The sequence below is a fragment of the Physella acuta genome, unplaced genomic scaffold (genome assembly GCF_028476545.2).
Source record: "Physella acuta isolate Inbredline_101_S28 unplaced genomic scaffold, ASM2847654v3 ptg000009l, whole genome shotgun sequence".
Lineage (NCBI taxonomy): Eukaryota > Metazoa > Mollusca > Gastropoda > Physidae > Physella > Physella acuta.
Window position 1 is genome coordinate 120770 of NW_026731529.1, and position 16864 is coordinate 137633.

Sequence of the window (16864 nt, forward strand, 5' to 3'; positions counted from 1 at the left end):
CATCTGCACAAGGGTTCGAACTCGAGACTTTTCGGTTTAGCAACCATGAGCTTTACCGACCCAGTAACTGTCCTAAAAATTCATACACTTTAAGACGACTAGAGACACTGATTTTTAATTGTTTTATGATTAGACTCCTTCACTCCTTAAAAATGAAAATTAGATAAAGAAGTTTATTTTTATTTTTTCCTAACAGTAAATCTTTATTCCATTTTTATTTTGAAGTTTTTTCATCAAATTTTTTTGTATGTAGATCTAGGCCTATTTAAATTAAAAGTAGTTGCCTTTTCATACCTAACAATTCATAGGGGGCAGATCAAGTAGTGTTCATATGTTTCTACACTTCAGATCATGAAGAGCTGCCTTTACTTTCCCCAGCATAAGTTGGGTGGACTCAAGCAACAGCGCTTGCATGATTGATTGCAAGGGGAATAGCCTGGAGTTTAAGCCTGGTGATTGTTGCAGTAAGTGACTTGTTTGCATGATTGACTGCAAGGGGAAGGGCCTGGAGTTTAAGGACTGTGGGCCTGGTGATTGTTGCAGTAAGTGGCTTGCTTGCATGATTGACTGCAAGGGGAAAAGCCTGGAGTTTAAGGACTGTGGGCCTGGTGATTGTTGTAGTAAGTGGCTTGCTTGCATGATTGACTGCAAGGGGAATAGCCTGGAGTTTAAGGACTATGGGCCTGGTGATTGTTGCAGTAAGTGGCTTGTTTGCATGATTGACTGCAAGGGGAGGAGCCTGGAGTTTAAGGAATGTGGGCCTGGTGATTGTTGCAGTAAGTGGCTTGCTTGCATGATTGACTGCAAGGGGAAGGGCCTGGAGTTTAAGGACTGTGGGCCTGGTGATTGTTGTAGTAAGTGGCTTGCTTGCATGATTGACTGTAAGGGGAGGAGCCTGGAGATTGTTGCAGTAAGTGGCTTGCTTGCATGATTGACTGCAAGGGGAAGGGCCTGGAGTTTAAGGACTGTGGGCCTGGTGATTGTTGCAGTAAGTGGCTTGTTTGCATGATTGACTGCAAGGGGAGGAGCCTGGAGTTTAAGGACTGTGGGCCTGGTGATTGTTGCAGTAAGTGGCTTGCTTGCATGATTGACTGCAAGGGGAGGAGCCTGGAGTTTAAGGAATGTGGGCCTGGTGATTGTTGCAGTAAGTGGCTTGCTTGCATGATTGACTGCAAGGGGAAGGGCCTGGAGTTTAAGGACTGTGGGCCTGGTGATTGTTGTAGTAAGTGGCTTGCTTGCATGATTGACTGTAAGGGGAGGAGCCTGGAGATTGTTGCAGTAAGTGGCTTGCTTGCATGATTGACTGCAAGGGGAAGGGCCTGGAGTTTAAGGACTGTGGGCCTGGTGATTGTTGTAGTAAGTGGTTTGCTTGCATGATTGACTGTAAGGGGAAGGGCCTGGTGATTGTTGTAGTAAGTAGTAAGTGGCTTGCTTGCATGATTGACTGCAAGGGCAAGGGCCTGGAGTTTAAGGACTGTGGGCCTGGTGATTGTTGTAGTAAGTGGCTTGCTTGCATGATTGACTGTAAGGGGAAGGGTCTGGTGATTGTTGCAGTAAGTGGCTTGCTTGCATGAATGACTGTAAGGGGAAGGGTCTGATGATTGTTGTAGTAAGTGGCTTGCTTGCATGATTGACTGTAAGGGGAAGGGTCTGGTGATTGTTGCAATAAGTGGTTTGCTTGCATGATTGACTGTAAGGGGAAGGGCATGATGATTGTTGCAGTAAGTGGCTTGCTTGCATGATTGACTGTAAGGGGAAGGGCCTGATGATTGTTGTAGTAAGTGGCTTGCTTGCATGATTGACTGTAAGGGGAAGGGCCTGGTGATTGTTGTAGTAAGTGGCTTGCTTGCATGATTGACTGTAAGGGGAAGGGTCTGATGATTGTTGTAGTAAGTGGCTTGCTTGCATGATTGACTGTAAGGGGAAGGGTCTGGTGATTGTTGCAGTAAGTGGCTTGCTTGCATGATTGACTGTAAGGGGAAGGGTCTGGTGATTGTTGTAGTAAGTGGCTTGCTTGCATGATTGACTGCAAGGGGAAGGGCCTGATAATTGTTGCAGTAAGTGGCTTGCTTGCATGATTGACTGCAAGGGAGTTTGATAAATGTGGGCCTGGTGATTGTTGCAGTAAGTGGCTTGTTCATTCATGCTAGCATCAGTATCTTTTTTTTAATTCAGAATAATATGTAACAGAAATTTTAAATCAAGTAGGCTTAGGAAGCAGGACATTACATTCCCCCCCCCCCCTTTCTGTCAATTACCCCCAGGTCATTTCCCTCTCATAATCTGCCCCCCACCCCCACCCCCCTCACCCTTGGTTAATTACTAATTGATCCTTAACTAATAGTGATATTAGTAAGGGTTAGGGAAAGTAGTAGGAATATGGATCGGGGTAGGAGTAGAAAAAGCGTTATGGTTAGAGATAGGTTAATAATAGGTTATGGATATGATTAGTAATAGGTTTAGCATTAAAGTTAGTACATTAGTTATAGGGAGCTAGTGAGGGATAGGCAAAGATATAAGTATGATATGTATTTTCAAGGGGGTGAGGGGAAATGGGGGTTAGTTATGCCACAGACCCTAAGTCTATAGCCTACAAATAGGGCCAACTACAAATCAAAATTCACCTATGATTCTCATAAGGTCCCTAGCAGTTTTTGGCAAAGACTGTTAGGGGCTTTGTGAGAAAAAATAGGTGAATTCTCATTATCCTAGTGTTCAAATCTAAAAAAAAATATTATTCATACAAGTATTTCAGTATTGTAAACATGATAGTGATTTTTTTTATTTGCACGATTACCCTAATTTATTATTAGGTTAGTATTAACATAAAAAAAAACTAAAAAAAGACCAATTATTTATCTTTTTTTAAATGGTAAATTTCTCAAGTTTAAATTTGACAAATTATACCTTTTTATGATTTTTCTTTTGCAAATTAATTTTACAAGAGGAACGAGTATGGAGTGCTTGGGGTGAGTGGACAAACTGCACCAATGACTCAAAACATCCTACCCACACAAGATGGAGAGCCTGTGAAGCCGACCAAATCCACATTGATAAACCAATGTGTCCTCAACCTTGTTTTGGGGGCAATCATCAAGTTGAGACTTGCTGCCGTAAGAATTTTGCTAAATCATCATCTTCTTCTTTTCCCTTTTCTGCCCAAGACACATGGGCAACGGTTTCTTTTAGGAATCTCTTTCGGGGGGGGGGGGGGGGTGTAGGGCTGTGCCACCCTCTGAAACTCATCTACCGGCCCCTGAATTAAATTGTTTTTAAAGAAAATATATATATTAAACTAGTGAGTGTATGCCCCCTCACCAAAAAATTTAGTCCACTCCCCACCCCACCCTCCAAAGTTAAGTGCCCCCCTGAGTGAGAACAATGTCTGAAAGAAACACTGCACATGGGGCAGCCACAGAAAGCTTCCTCCATTTTTGTTGGTCACCTGCCATTTTCCTGGCAGTCCCCCAAGACAGTTCTGCTTTTGCCAGCTGCTTGTACTCCGTGCACCTCTATATCTCCCTTGGCCTTCCCTGTTTTCTTTTTCCTTGAGGCATGCAGTTAAGCACCATTCCTACAATCTCATCTGGATTCATGATTAAGAAGTGCCCCATCAAGCGCCATCTTCTTTTTTGTTTTATTATTTTGGAAACTGCTTCCATTTTCATCTCTTCTAGTAATTTATTATTATTGGAGATATTGTTAGGCCAGTGAATGCCTTTTATTCTTCCCAAGCACTTAGTTTGAAAACAGTCCAGTGATCTTCTGGTGGCAATTGTTTAATTTCCAGTATTCACTGCCATATAGTAGAACACTAAGGACATTACTTTTGAAAAGTCTGCATTTGGTCATGGAGGAGATTTTCTTAGATCCCCATCTTTTTTGCATGGTTATTTTACTAAATAGAGCATTTAAAGAAATCAGCTTGTTTCAATAGTTTTCTCCATATCCACTTCAACAAGTGTTCGAAGCATATTAGTTGGCAGCAAGTGGGAGGGGGGATTAAATAAGTATTGGCAACTGATGATGTAGACATCATATACCAGTTTGACAACATTTAGTACTGTGTTTTATTTGAGTGTTATAGGACTAGCCAAGCAACTGTATTGCATTACACCAACATGCACTCCATAACATTGACATGCACTGCATGACATTGACATGCACTGCATGATACTGACATGTATATCATCTTTTCCCATTCATGCCCAAAGACACATTGGGGGTTGATGAAGTAGAGTTCATCTATTTCAGGGACTTTGGCATATGAAGGGATAGTATGTTCAGCACTATTTCCAGCCACCTTTGCTTTCCTTAACATGAGATAGTTACCCATCAGAGCTGAGTGGACATTTTACTTAATTGAAACCAGATTTGAACTTGAGACTTTTGGGTTGCAGTCTAGCACTCTACCACTAGGCCACGCCATCCCCAACATGTATAAACATTTATATAAAAAAAAATTTCAGATGTATCTTGGGGTGAGTGGAGCCCATGGACACAGTGTACGAGCACTATTGGTTATAAAGACCCAGATACAAATAAAGATTGTGGCAGTGGTTGCAGAAACAGGTAATGTTGATATTTCATTTTTCTGAGGTTTTTTTCTTTTGAATGCTATAGCTAGCCTATATTATTTACTCACTGGAACTAATTTCTTTGTGTGTGAGAGATAATAGCTAAAGAACTGGGAGTTCAAATAAGATTATTTTTTTAAGTAAAGAAAGAATTGATACTGATAGTACTGATACATTTTATTTTATTTTTTTTTTATTTACTCTTTCTAAATATAAATTTACAAAATTAAACATTTTGGAATCAAGTTAGAATATATTGAAACGATTTCTATCACTGAGTATTAGTCAAAACACTAAATCTGTATGTGTAGTGTATCAAATATACAGGGGAGATAACCAGCACAATGATGCCAAGTAAATTTGTTTGAGTAGTGCCCCTGTAACGTTATTTGTGAAATGTGTTGTCAACATGAGTCGTGATCTGGGCATTAAGCAGAACACAAGCAAATAAAATACTATTTTTGTCTTCAGGATTATTTTTTGTACTGTTTTATCATCATATACATATATAATATATAATTAAATATTATAATAATATATAATGTATACAACATTACAATATATAATGTAGATGTATCTAGTATCTATATATAATAAAAATATATATAAGCCTATACTATATAATTATATATATAATATTTATATCATATTGTGTTCATAATATTATAATATATAAATATATAAATATATATATAATATATATATATATATATATATATATATATATATATATATATATATATATATATATATATATATATATATATAACATTTAACTTTTTTACATTTATGTATAATGTATGTATATATATATATATATATATATATATATATATATATATATATATATATATATCTTATAAAAATATAGAACCAGAGAATGCAAAACCCAGCCTCCTGGATGTGAAAGGGAACTGACCTGTGTTGGGGACCATATGGAGTATATGTTATGTAACTTGAAGCCTTGCTGTGGTATGTTTACTACGTGCTAATGGAGTACACACACTGCGTTTGTGTTTTACACGCTTAGTTCTACACAAGTGTAACATTGATGTTTCATACCAGTGTCCACAATAATTGAATCTTTTTTAAAATGCAATGTTAAATAATTGATAGTTAACTTAATATTTGTTATTGTCCATTTTAACTCTAAACACAAACCCTAATCAAATTACTATCATAGCTATTTAACCCTTTTTTAACCATAACACTAAAACTACATTATAATACTAACAACCTAACGCATCTTTTTTTGTCATACATCGGTAATGCTTTTCATACATCGGTAATGCTTTTTGAAAAAAAAAACTTTTTGAAGTTAAGCTTTAGTATCCTTATACCTGATACACATTACATCTTTTTGTGTAAAGAATTTAAGTTTGCAGATTAGACTATTTCTTGACTCATTAACTTATTTGTCACATAAATCACTCAGTCCTTTATTCAGAAAGTTTATATATATATATATATATATATATATATATATATATATATATATATATATATATATATATATATATATATATATATATATATATAATGTTTAAAAAAACTACTTTTTTAGAATTAGTTCCTAAAAATCAAGTATGCTACATTTTATTTTTGTACACAGTTATCCCATCATGGACTGCATGGACACCTTGGGATGAATGCCCACAGACCAACAGAGCAGAAGTTCAAAGCAGACATCGTTGGTGCCAGCTCAGTCGAGGTGATTTGGGTTCTCCCGCATGTCAACTTCATGGCTGTTTCAACAGCAGAAATAGTTCAGAGGATCAGCAGACACAGCCTTGCTTAAACACCTGCAATCCTTGTGGTTAGTAATTTTCTTTTATTAAAACTAACAGAATTTGGTTGCATTTTGGGAAATTTCCTAATCAATTAAAATTTTAAACAACCAAAAAAAAGATTGACTTTCGCAATTCCTTTATTAGTTTGTTTTCATTTTTTTAAAATGTATGTTAATTTATTAAATGGTGCATATAATGATTTCTATTAAAAAAAATATGACTAATTGAATAACATATTTTCCATAATTTTATCATTTTAAACTCATCTTATTGGAATCAGCTTTTAAACCACACCTTCTTTAGTTTTAGTGGTGTTTAGTAAAAGATGCTCTTCTAATTTTACTGAAATTCACACCCCCCCCCCCCCCCCACCCCAACTCACAACTGGTCCATACTGAAATCAATTCTATTTAAACATTTCTAATAAACACCATTTCAATTTTTTATGCAAAACATATGTATGCTAAGACACATTTAATAAGTTAATACTCCACCATTTAGCTCATCTTCACATAACTCCAAAAGTCACAGCCACCTCCAAAACTACTTACCAGAAATTTCTTCTTCTTTGTTCATAATTTTAGTGTTGGAAGGGATCTCCTTGAACACACTTAAGTATATGTGTCAACTGATTATGTGCCATTGAGGCCATTGACTCTGATTTCAGCCTGCATTTCTTTTTGGATTTGCTTCCATAGCATTTGTCCAACCAAGAACAAACTATAAGGAAGCAGTTGTTTGATTTTGGAGTTGTCTCTCCTAGAAGAGTGTCTGTCCCCAGCTAATGAGCCTCATCTGCCTGAGGGTTCAAACTCAAGACTCGAACTTGAGACTTTTTGGTTTAGCAACCATGAGCTTTACTGACTCGACCATGCCGACACCCCCTGAAATTTCTAATGTCCCATACTAGCCAAAGTCTAAAAATCCTTTAGTCTTCCTTAAAATGTATTGTTTTTTTAGTGAATCCTGAGTGGAACTCCTGGCTAAAAATCCTTTAGTTTTCCTTAAAATGTATTGTTTTTAGTGAATCCGGAGTGGAACACCTGACTTAAAATCATCCAGTCTTCCTTAAAATGTATTGTTTTTAGTGAATCCTGAGTGGAACTCCTGGCTAAAAATCCTTTAGTCTTCCTTAAACTATTGTTTTTTAGTGAATCCAGAATGGAACTCCTGGCTAAAAATCCTTTAGTCTTCTTTAAACTGTATTGTGTTTTAGTGAATCCTTAGTGGAACACCTGACTATAAATCCTTTAGTCTTCCTTAAAATGTATTGTTTTAGTGAATCCTGCGTGGAACATCTGGAGCCAGTGGTCACTCTGTGAATTCCAGTCTGATGGGACTATCAGACGAACAAAGAGCCGCACTTGCTATGCGCCATCGGACAGTCAACCAAACTGTCAGCATTTGACATGTGTTGGACCCGATATTGGGAGTGAGCTTTGCAAATGTGGTAAGTGTCACTTAAAAATAAAATCATCTACTCTTAACAGCTAAGCCTCTCAGAAAAACAAGGTACTAAAAAAAACAAGCTATTCAGAAAAAAACAAGCTATATATAAAAAGAGCTATTCATAAAAAACAAGATACTCGTAAAAAAACTAGCTACTCATAAAATACAAGCTATGCATAAAAAAAGAGGTATTCATGAAAATCAAGATACTCATAATAAAACATGCTACTCATAAAAAAATAATCTATTCATTTAAAAAAGCTGAGTGATCTCCCTTAAGCTTTATTATATATTATGTTTTTTAAATAGAATAGACGTAACATAAATGGTACTCAAGTTATTTGCTTTTAAGGAATGGGAAGTAGAGTAAGTACCACAACCGGTTATGATGCTCAGAAGTTTATGCAGAGCTACAACTTTGATACAATTCAATTGTTATGTTCGACACACACACACAGACAGACATACAGACAAAATTGCAAAACTAAATTTTTCTGACTCAAGGAGTTGTAAAACATTAAGATTTAAATTTTTTGCAATATTACAATACATCCTCTCTACTTTGAATAAGAGAAAAAAAGCTACTCATGAAAAAACAAGCTACTCATGACAAGACCAGTTTGTTGTTGTGTCCACTCATTCAAAGGCAAACAGTTGATGTAATGATTGAAGTGAGGTCAAGAAACCACAGCTGTCATTGCTTTGTTGCGTTTATCATTTAGCAGTTTTTACAGAATCTAGGTTTTTTTGTTTTGGACATTTCGCACAGTTGCTGTATGGAGGTTTGAGAATTGTTTTCGGGGCTATGGATCTCTGTATGTGAAGTTAACGTATAGGTCTGGAAAATAATCAGCAACATATGCATTCCCCAATTCTGGCCAGGTACTCAGTACAACTGGGCTTACTCTGGGACATTGAGATATAACTGGGACAGTATGGACAAATGGTAGAGCTTACAACTGCTAACCGGACAGTCTTGAGTTCGGTCCCAACTGTAGGACGTCCCAGATCCCACTAGCTCTGATGGACACCTGAATCATGCTAGGGAAATCAAGACAGCTAGCATAGTGCAGACCACACTATCTCCATGTTTTCCGAGGTTATTGAAACAGATGAACTCTACTTCATCTGCTTTATGTGTCTTGGGTACAAAAGGGAAAAGACGATCGTTGCGATATATCTGGGTTCACTCAAGGACATCAAGACTGGGAAACAAACTGTCATCTTTTAGCTAAAGTAAAGAATCTTCTTTAAACCTAGCAATCCAATAGGCAGTTGAAGTAGAGTTCACCTCGGCAAAACACCAACGCAAAGTAAGTAAAGATCCCTTTTCTAACTTACGGGGAATGGGACAAGTGAAGTAGAGTTCACCTGTTTCCATAACCTCTGCAATATGTCCAGCCACCTTTACTTTCCCTAGTTGAGTTAGGTACCCATCAGAGCTGGGTTGACTCAGGGACATTCTACTGACTTGCACCCGGATTCAAACTCGAGACTAACTTGGGTTAGCAGTCTAGCTCTCTTCCCCTTAGGTCACTCCATTCCCCCTACTATCACTGGCTATAGTTCTATCCTCTGTGATGTATGCTAGAATAAAATTATTACAATTTAATTTCAGATACTGGAACCTGGAGTGATTGGAGTGAATGGGGAAATTGTGAAAAACAAGGCTATGAAACCATTCAAAGGAAGAAAACAAGACTCTGTTTTGCTGACAGTAATCCGTCCGACTGCCCAAAAATATATTGCGATGGAGATTATGAGGAAAAGGAAAATTGTTGTGGTAATTAATTTTTTGTTTTACAGTTGATTTATTTGCTTTGGCCTTGTAGTTATTAATTAATTAGTCAAATCTGACATGTTTTCTAGACTAAACTCTCCATATATTAAACTTATATTTATAATGTATTTGTTGGTTATAGATGTTAATAATAAAGAAATCCAATTAAGTTCTTTTTTTAAAATCTGTTTTCTATTAATAAACTGGGCGGACAGTAAAAGATGTAAAAGATAATTTTTTAAAGTTTACCTTTTAGACCTTTGCACATGAGAAGATTTTAATCAGATGCTAATCAGAGTTCTTTTGGTACAGTAATGGCTAACATATCTTTCCTCCTTCTTGTTCTAAATTCTAGTGTTGGAAAGGATTCCCTCTAACACAATTAAGTATTTTGTGTCAACTTGTTATACGCCATATTGGCCATTGACTTCAATTTCAGTCTTCCTTTTTTTTTTTGGATATGCTTTTGTTCAACCAAGAACAAACTACAAGGCAGCAGTTGTTTGATTTTGGAGTTGTCTCTCCTAGAAGAGTTGTTGTCCCCAGTTAGCAACCATGAGCTTTATCGACTCAACCACACCGAGCTTCAAATATGTATTCTCAGAAAATTAATTTAAAACGGTTTGGTTAGAAATTGAGTGCTGTACCATCCATCCATCCAATCTCTCCCTTCCCTCCCCCCCCCCCCCCACAGTGTTTAAATATTACTTTTTTCAGAAGAGGTTAATTTAGCATGTCACCCCTAAGAGGACGTTGGCTGCTGACAAAAGATTTCCAGGCATCTCTGTACTGGGCTAGTCTCTCCAATTGTCCCCAGGTGTATCCAATCTTCTCAATGTCTTCTTCCAGGTCTTTCTTGGTCTGCCTCTGTATACGAGGTGAAGGCCTGTATTGTTATGCTGTATTAAGTCTTCCTGAGTGTTTGGCCAATCCATTTCCATTTTCTCTGGAAGATCTCTTCCTCAGCTGGCAGTTTGTCTTTTGCCATAGAACCTCATTTCTGATGGTTTTAGGCCAGCGAATTTGAAGGATCTTTCTGAGGCATGAGTTTATAGATGATTAAATTTTCTTCTTATTTGAGGCAGTTATTCTCTATATCTCAGCCCCATAGATTAAAACAGGTTTTACTAGTATGATTGTTGAAGATCAAGATTTTTATTCCAAGGGTTAAATCTCCTGAACACTAAACATTTTTTAGGTTGGTTGAAGACTGCTCTTGGCTTGCCCATCCTTATTTTTATGTCTGCTTCTTTTTCAGAAGGGATAATCTGGAAAGAATGGGGCGCCTGGTCTCACTGTCTGTATGGATCTCCTCCTTATCGAACTCGCACTAGAGAGTGCCACGTGCCTGCCAAAAACTTACAGAACCCTAAATGTCTGAAAACTTGTGAGAATTGGACGGAGAGAAAGGACTGCACCCTTACAACTTCTAAATCTTGCAGTAATTAGATTGTTGAAAAATTCATTAATACAAAATTTACTAATGGATATTGATAATCAATCAAGAAAGGGTGGGGTAAAAATTAACTAACTTTGAAAATTACTGTCACAGTAGCTCTAATTGATTAAAAATAAACTAGCCTGTATATTCTAGTCCTTTTCATTTTTTGATTATTATTTTTTTGCTGTTTCTTTGGGGGGGGGGGGGGTATTTCACATTGATTAAAATTAATACATTTCCTGGCTTTATAACTAAGTATGGTTCATAAATAATGCTTATGAAGTGACTATGTGGTTAGCACTATGATACTGCACTATCCAGCAGTAATGCCTTTGATCTCTTCCTGCACATCAATTAGCATTTACAGTCCATTGAGTAACAAATTATTTACTTCTGTACAAGATATATCAATTACCATTAACAGTCGATTTAGTAAAACCTTATTTCCATTTGTACAAGATAATTATATCAATTAGCATACATCCATTGAGTAAAAATCATATCAATGATCATTATAATTTTCTATTTTTTTACCCTAAAAGCTCAGGGAGAATGGGAAAACATAAGAGACCCATGTGACTGCGCAACCAACAAAAGCAGAAGTTACCAGCTTAGAGTCAAATCTAGCTATGAAGACCAGAATTTACCTCTCTGTTCGCCAACCACCAGAAATAATTCTTCCAGAGATTGTTCAGACCAGTGTGTTGCAGGTAGGCTAGTGTCTCATGCAAGAATAGAGAGTATGAGATAGAAAATTCATTTTTTGATACTATGAATACATTTATAGATAATAATTTCTAATCATCATCATGTTTTTCTGTTTGTGCCCAAGAGAAATTAAACAGATGAAATAGAGTTCCTCTGTTTTGAGGACCTCGGACATGTGAGAAATAATATGGTCAGCACAATGCCCAGTTGCCTTTATTTCCCTATCATGTGTCTGGTACCCATCTGAGCTGGGCATACTCTTGGATGTTCGACAGATAACAGCCTGGGAACTAACTTTAGGCTATTGGCTTAGCAGATGAAAACTCTACCATCTAACAAACCATCCCCATAATTTCTAATATTGTCATATCTTATTATTAGTTATTACATTTAGTACATATTGTCCGCTGGGAACAGCAACCCATCTAGGAGAGAAAACTCCTACATGAAACAGGAGTGGAGCCCCTTAGGCCATAGGGTTACTAATTCTGGTTTCCTTTCAGCAACCCTGCAACACTGATGATTCCAACTTGTACAGGTTAGTGGCGTAGCGAGGTCGGGTGTCACCCGGTGCGGCACTTAATGGTGTCACCCCCCCCCCCCCCCCACAGGCTTAGCACCCTTCTTGGGGACAAACTTTCAATTTTCGATTTGCACCCCCCCCCCCTCAAATTTTTCTCTATATATTTTGCTATTTTTTACCTTAGTGTCATCCTCCTAAATGGTGTCACCCGGTGCGATCCCCACCCCCTGATACGCCTCTGGTACAGGTAATGTCGTGTCCCTAGGGTCCATTAGCTGTGTGGAGAGAGAGGGTCTTATACAGATGCAACATCTGTCTCTTCTCGACTTAAGGCCCAGGTTTTGTGCTTGGATTTCCAATGCGCAATCATCCAATGGTGTTTTAGACCAGGGGTCTCCAAACTTTTCAGTCCGAGGGCCGCATTAACTATCAAATTTCAGTTCGGGGGCCAATTTCTTCCAGGCATGTCTTTGATTTTTCTGGGCAAACTTCCTCAGCCATCACCAACAAAAGTTTTTTCCATGGACAAAAAGATCTCGGCGGGCCGGATGAGAGGACAGATGCGGCCCACAGGCCGTAATTTGGAGACCCCTGTTTTAGACTGTGGAGCCATATTATTATCTGAATAAACTTCCCCTCAGTTAAATTTTTAAAAATTTTAAAATACATTTTACTAATTCTTTTATTCTACATAAACATATGTACTATGAAATAAAAGATACAGTTGTGAAATATCTCAATCTTCTACTTGTGAAGTTTACAAAATTTCTACTTTTTTCAGGTTGTAATGAGACATGTCAAGGGAAAACTGATGGAAAATACCCTTCATGTAGAAAAGGATGCAACCATTATGTTATGTGTTGCGAAAGTAAGAGAAATGTTTTATTTTACCATTACCTGTTCTAAATTACATTTTGTATAGCCAAGTTACAGAATTTTTTTTTACTCTTCGCACCTGCACCTGGTGGTTCAGAAGGCAGATGTTGTAGGGATCATCTGTTTAGTGACTTCAGTATCAGTAGCGTAGCCAGGATCGTCTCAAGGGGAGGGTTCCAATTATTACCCGGGGACAAACTTTCGATTTGCACCCCCCCCCTCAAACTTTCGATTTGCCCCCCCCCCTTCATACTTTTTATATATATACTGAGGGGTCTATGGGGGGGGGTTATGACCCCCCTAACCCACCCTGCCTACGCCACTGTTCAGTATGTCATGGGATAGTGTGGCCCAACCACCGTTACTCTCTCTAACATAAATCCGTTTCCGTCAGAGCTGGATGGACTTGGGACATCTTAGTTTCCAATCCAGGATTCGAGTTCAAGACTTTAGTGCACACTAACATCTGTCTTCACTGTCACCTAGATAGAAAAAATAGCTCAAAATTGTGTTCCTTTTAACTCTTTCTATACCACCTCCTGACCTCATTATTTCCGTGACCCAATTTTTTTTACACAGCCCTCGCCTACTTAAACAATTATAGCTCCTATGTTTTTCTAACCAGATTTATGTATTATACATCAAAATGAACAGAAATGAAATTTCTATAGTAGTAAATAAAGATAATTGTGAGTTAAAGAATGTAGGTTTTTTACATGTTAAATGACTTGTTAAAGAAACAAACATTAGCGGTGTTGAGCCGTACCTTGCGGCTCGCGGGCCTACGGTGAAGCTGGCTCAAGCCGCATCTCGCGGCTCATGGGACGGATTGAGTTAAAACTCTTGTGGGTTTCTACAACCAAATGGAACAAAGAGCTAACTAATAAATGATCAAACTGTTGTTGAGTGAATTAATGGCTAGACATACCACTGACCTCAACACCTCTTTATACATAGAGTTAAAAAAGTATTTGAAATCTACTTCATTCAATAATGTGGAGTCTAAGGACTTGCCCCCAAAAAATTTTAGTAAAACAAAATGCTAAATTTTGTCAAATTGATGTGTGACTTAAGTGGCAGAGTGGAGAGAAAGATATCCATAATGTCAGATTTGGTTTGATTTTCTCTGTCCTGCTTTCTTCCCTTCCCTTGTTTTAGCGTGTGCCCAATGAAAAATTTCACAGCATACCATCTGTCCTATGAGGGGAAGGCTAATTAAATTTTTTTCTTAAAAACTATTGACATTCAGCTGGCAAATGTTTATGTGTTTGTATGATTAAAAAAAAAAATTACCATACTAAACATAAAATTTCAATTAAAATGTGGATATCCCTACACTAATAACAAATACAATTTAATTTAAATTTTAAATTGAACATTATTTTAAGCGGAGAAGTCATTAAAAACTTAAAATATATCACAGTACCATATTTTCTATTATGGAACGACGTGGCCTACTAATAAAGCACTATAATATACTGCTAGCCTTAAAGTCCTGAGTTCGAATCCAGGTTCAGTTCAGTTGAACATCCCTGAGTCCACACTGCTCTGATAGGCACCTAAAAAGTAAAGACGGCTGAGCATATTCTAACCACACTATCCCTTTATAGGCGAGGTCACAGAAACAGATGAATCTATATATATATATATATATATATATATATATATATATATATATATATATATATATATATATATATATATAATATATATATATATATATATATATATATATATATATATAAATATATATATATATATATATAACTCTCTTCATGGGGATCATGCGCGACACCATGTAAACGCACACCGTTACTCCCCCGCTCTCTAGGCATATAGCTACCACCCCCACTCCCACCATTCTTGTGAGCTAACGTTCACCCTGAATGTTTATAATCGTAGAGCCGCGTCGAATTAATAATTAGTAATGGCTATTAGGGGCGGATAATTTAGCTTTTAAACTATTTGAAACTAAGAGGTAAGAAGTTCTGCTTGATCTTTTCATTGTCGTCCGTCAACTGTCGTCACGGACGGCTTCTGGGGGGGGGGGGGGAATGGAAGGAGGGTAGTGTCGAATTCACTAACTATGAAGTACGGAAAAGTAGAAAAATAAAACAACTAAATAGCGGCATATGATACGCCCCGGATGAGCTCATTCTACTTATTTCGTCTCATGGACATATGGTTCAAAAAGGGAACTTGACTTACTAATTACTATATTTTCTATTGCAGATACCCCTCTAGTAAGCAAATGTAATGGAGGACAACAGTATAACTCAGTGTGCCGAAAATGTGTATTAGAAAATCTGCCACCTGTAACGATGATGGCTATGATATCCATCTCAACGATGCCCGCATTGACGATCCCAAACCTATCGACCGCTGTAATTAATTAAAATAAATATTTTTTTCATAAAATAATTACTTTTCATCACTATGTTTAAGGGTTTCAAAATGTATCAGTACAAATGAAATTGTGCTGAAGTACATTGTTTTAAGTTTTCCAAAAAAAACAACTTTGTAATAGCTAGTAACTAAATCTTGTTATGTTTTATTCATGTTTCTTTTTAATATAAATAATATATTGTGCTATGATGCTCATTTGAAGTCAAGTATTGCTGGACCTACTGTTGTTTTTTCAGAATACCATGGTAAAGATGCTCACCTCAATTCTTCTTCTTCTTCTTCGTTCTTAATTTTTAGTGTTGGGAGGGATCGAGCCTTATCTGCCAGAGGGTTTGAACTCGAGACTTTTTTTGAATTTATCAACCATGAGCTTTGCCGTCTCGACCATGCTTCCATCACAATTAAGGTTTACGTGTCAACTGGTTATGAGCCATTGAGGCCATTTACCCCGATTTTAGCCTGCTTTTCTTTTTGGATTTGCTTCCATAGCCTTTTTCCAACCAAGAACAAACTACAAGGCAGCAGTTGTTTGATTTTGGAGTTGTCTCTCCTAGAAGAGTGGCTGTCCCCAGCTAACGAGCCTCATCTGCCTGAGGGTTCGAACTCGAGACTTTTCCGTTTAGCAACCATGAGCTTTACCGACTTGACCACGCCGACCCCTCCTCACCTCAATTGACAAAGCCTTATTTTCGTTTAATATGTCAGGGTCATTTCCACAGTGTTAAAAAAAAGTACTAATGAGTATAAAATTAATACCCTTGTAGGGATGTGTGTATCTGAATATTTGAAAAGTATTTTTTTCTTAACTGGTATTTTGAAGAAGTACAGAATGTAATAATCAAAACATTATAGTGCCTACTTGTTTAGAAAAGTTAAATTTTGTTGTATTAAATCAATGGTATAGTGATGAAATAAAAATCACTAACTCTTACTTAAATACCCTCTCACAGAGCATGTAGTTCAATGGGATTAAGTACTTTGAAAACACATTTTGTGATCTATGGTAAAAACTAACAAAAAAAAATTGCAAAGGAATACGTTTAGTATAGAACTTCTATAGAAGTCATTTAATGCCTTTTTAAAGCATACATAAAGTATGTAAAAGGAATACAACTTAGTATAATTATAAGGAATAGTGATCATATAACATTGTAATTTACGGTAATAGCAATTTAAACAGAAACTCTGCTAATTTACAGTAAGCATATCAGTCAAATTTTAATAAAGAACAGAGCCACTCTTTAAAAAAACACATTTTAAACAAATCTAAAATTTAAATTTAGCATAGTTAAAAAAAAACTACTAGGAAAGAAT

General features: G+C 36.9%; 1 protein-coding gene across 1 annotated transcript; it reads left to right on the forward strand.

The window, feature by feature from the left end:
- The first annotated feature begins 481 nt into the window (after positions 1 to 481).
- LOC131928687 (A disintegrin and metalloproteinase with thrombospondin motifs adt-1-like) lies at positions 482 to 15665 on the forward strand. Its single transcript, XM_059284810.1, has 13 exons — positions 482 to 910; positions 1021 to 1144; positions 1255 to 1497; positions 2946 to 3113; positions 4470 to 4572; positions 5049 to 5059; positions 6190 to 6393; positions 7647 to 7817; positions 9435 to 9599; positions 10855 to 11037; positions 11580 to 11747; positions 13050 to 13136; positions 15377 to 15665. Exons 1-13 carry the CDS (start codon positions 482 to 484, stop codon positions 15538 to 15540), a joined length of 2220 nt encoding a protein of 739 aa, XP_059140793.1. The 3' UTR covers positions 15541 to 15665.
- The last annotated feature ends 1199 nt before the right edge of the window (positions 15666 to 16864 follow it).

Coding starts and splice junctions, on each gene's coding strand:
- LOC131928687 (XM_059284810.1), top strand. CDS start 482: ATGATTGACTGCAAGGGGAAGGGCCTGGAGTTTAAGGACTGTGGGCCT. Junction 6,394..7,646: donor AAACACCTGCAATCCTTGTG/GTTAGTAATTTT, acceptor GTATTGTTTTAG/TGAATCCTGCGTGGAACATC. Junction 9,600..10,854: donor GGAAAAGGAAAATTGTTGTG/GTAATTAATTTT, acceptor CTTCTTTTTCAG/AAGGGATAATCTGGAAAGAA.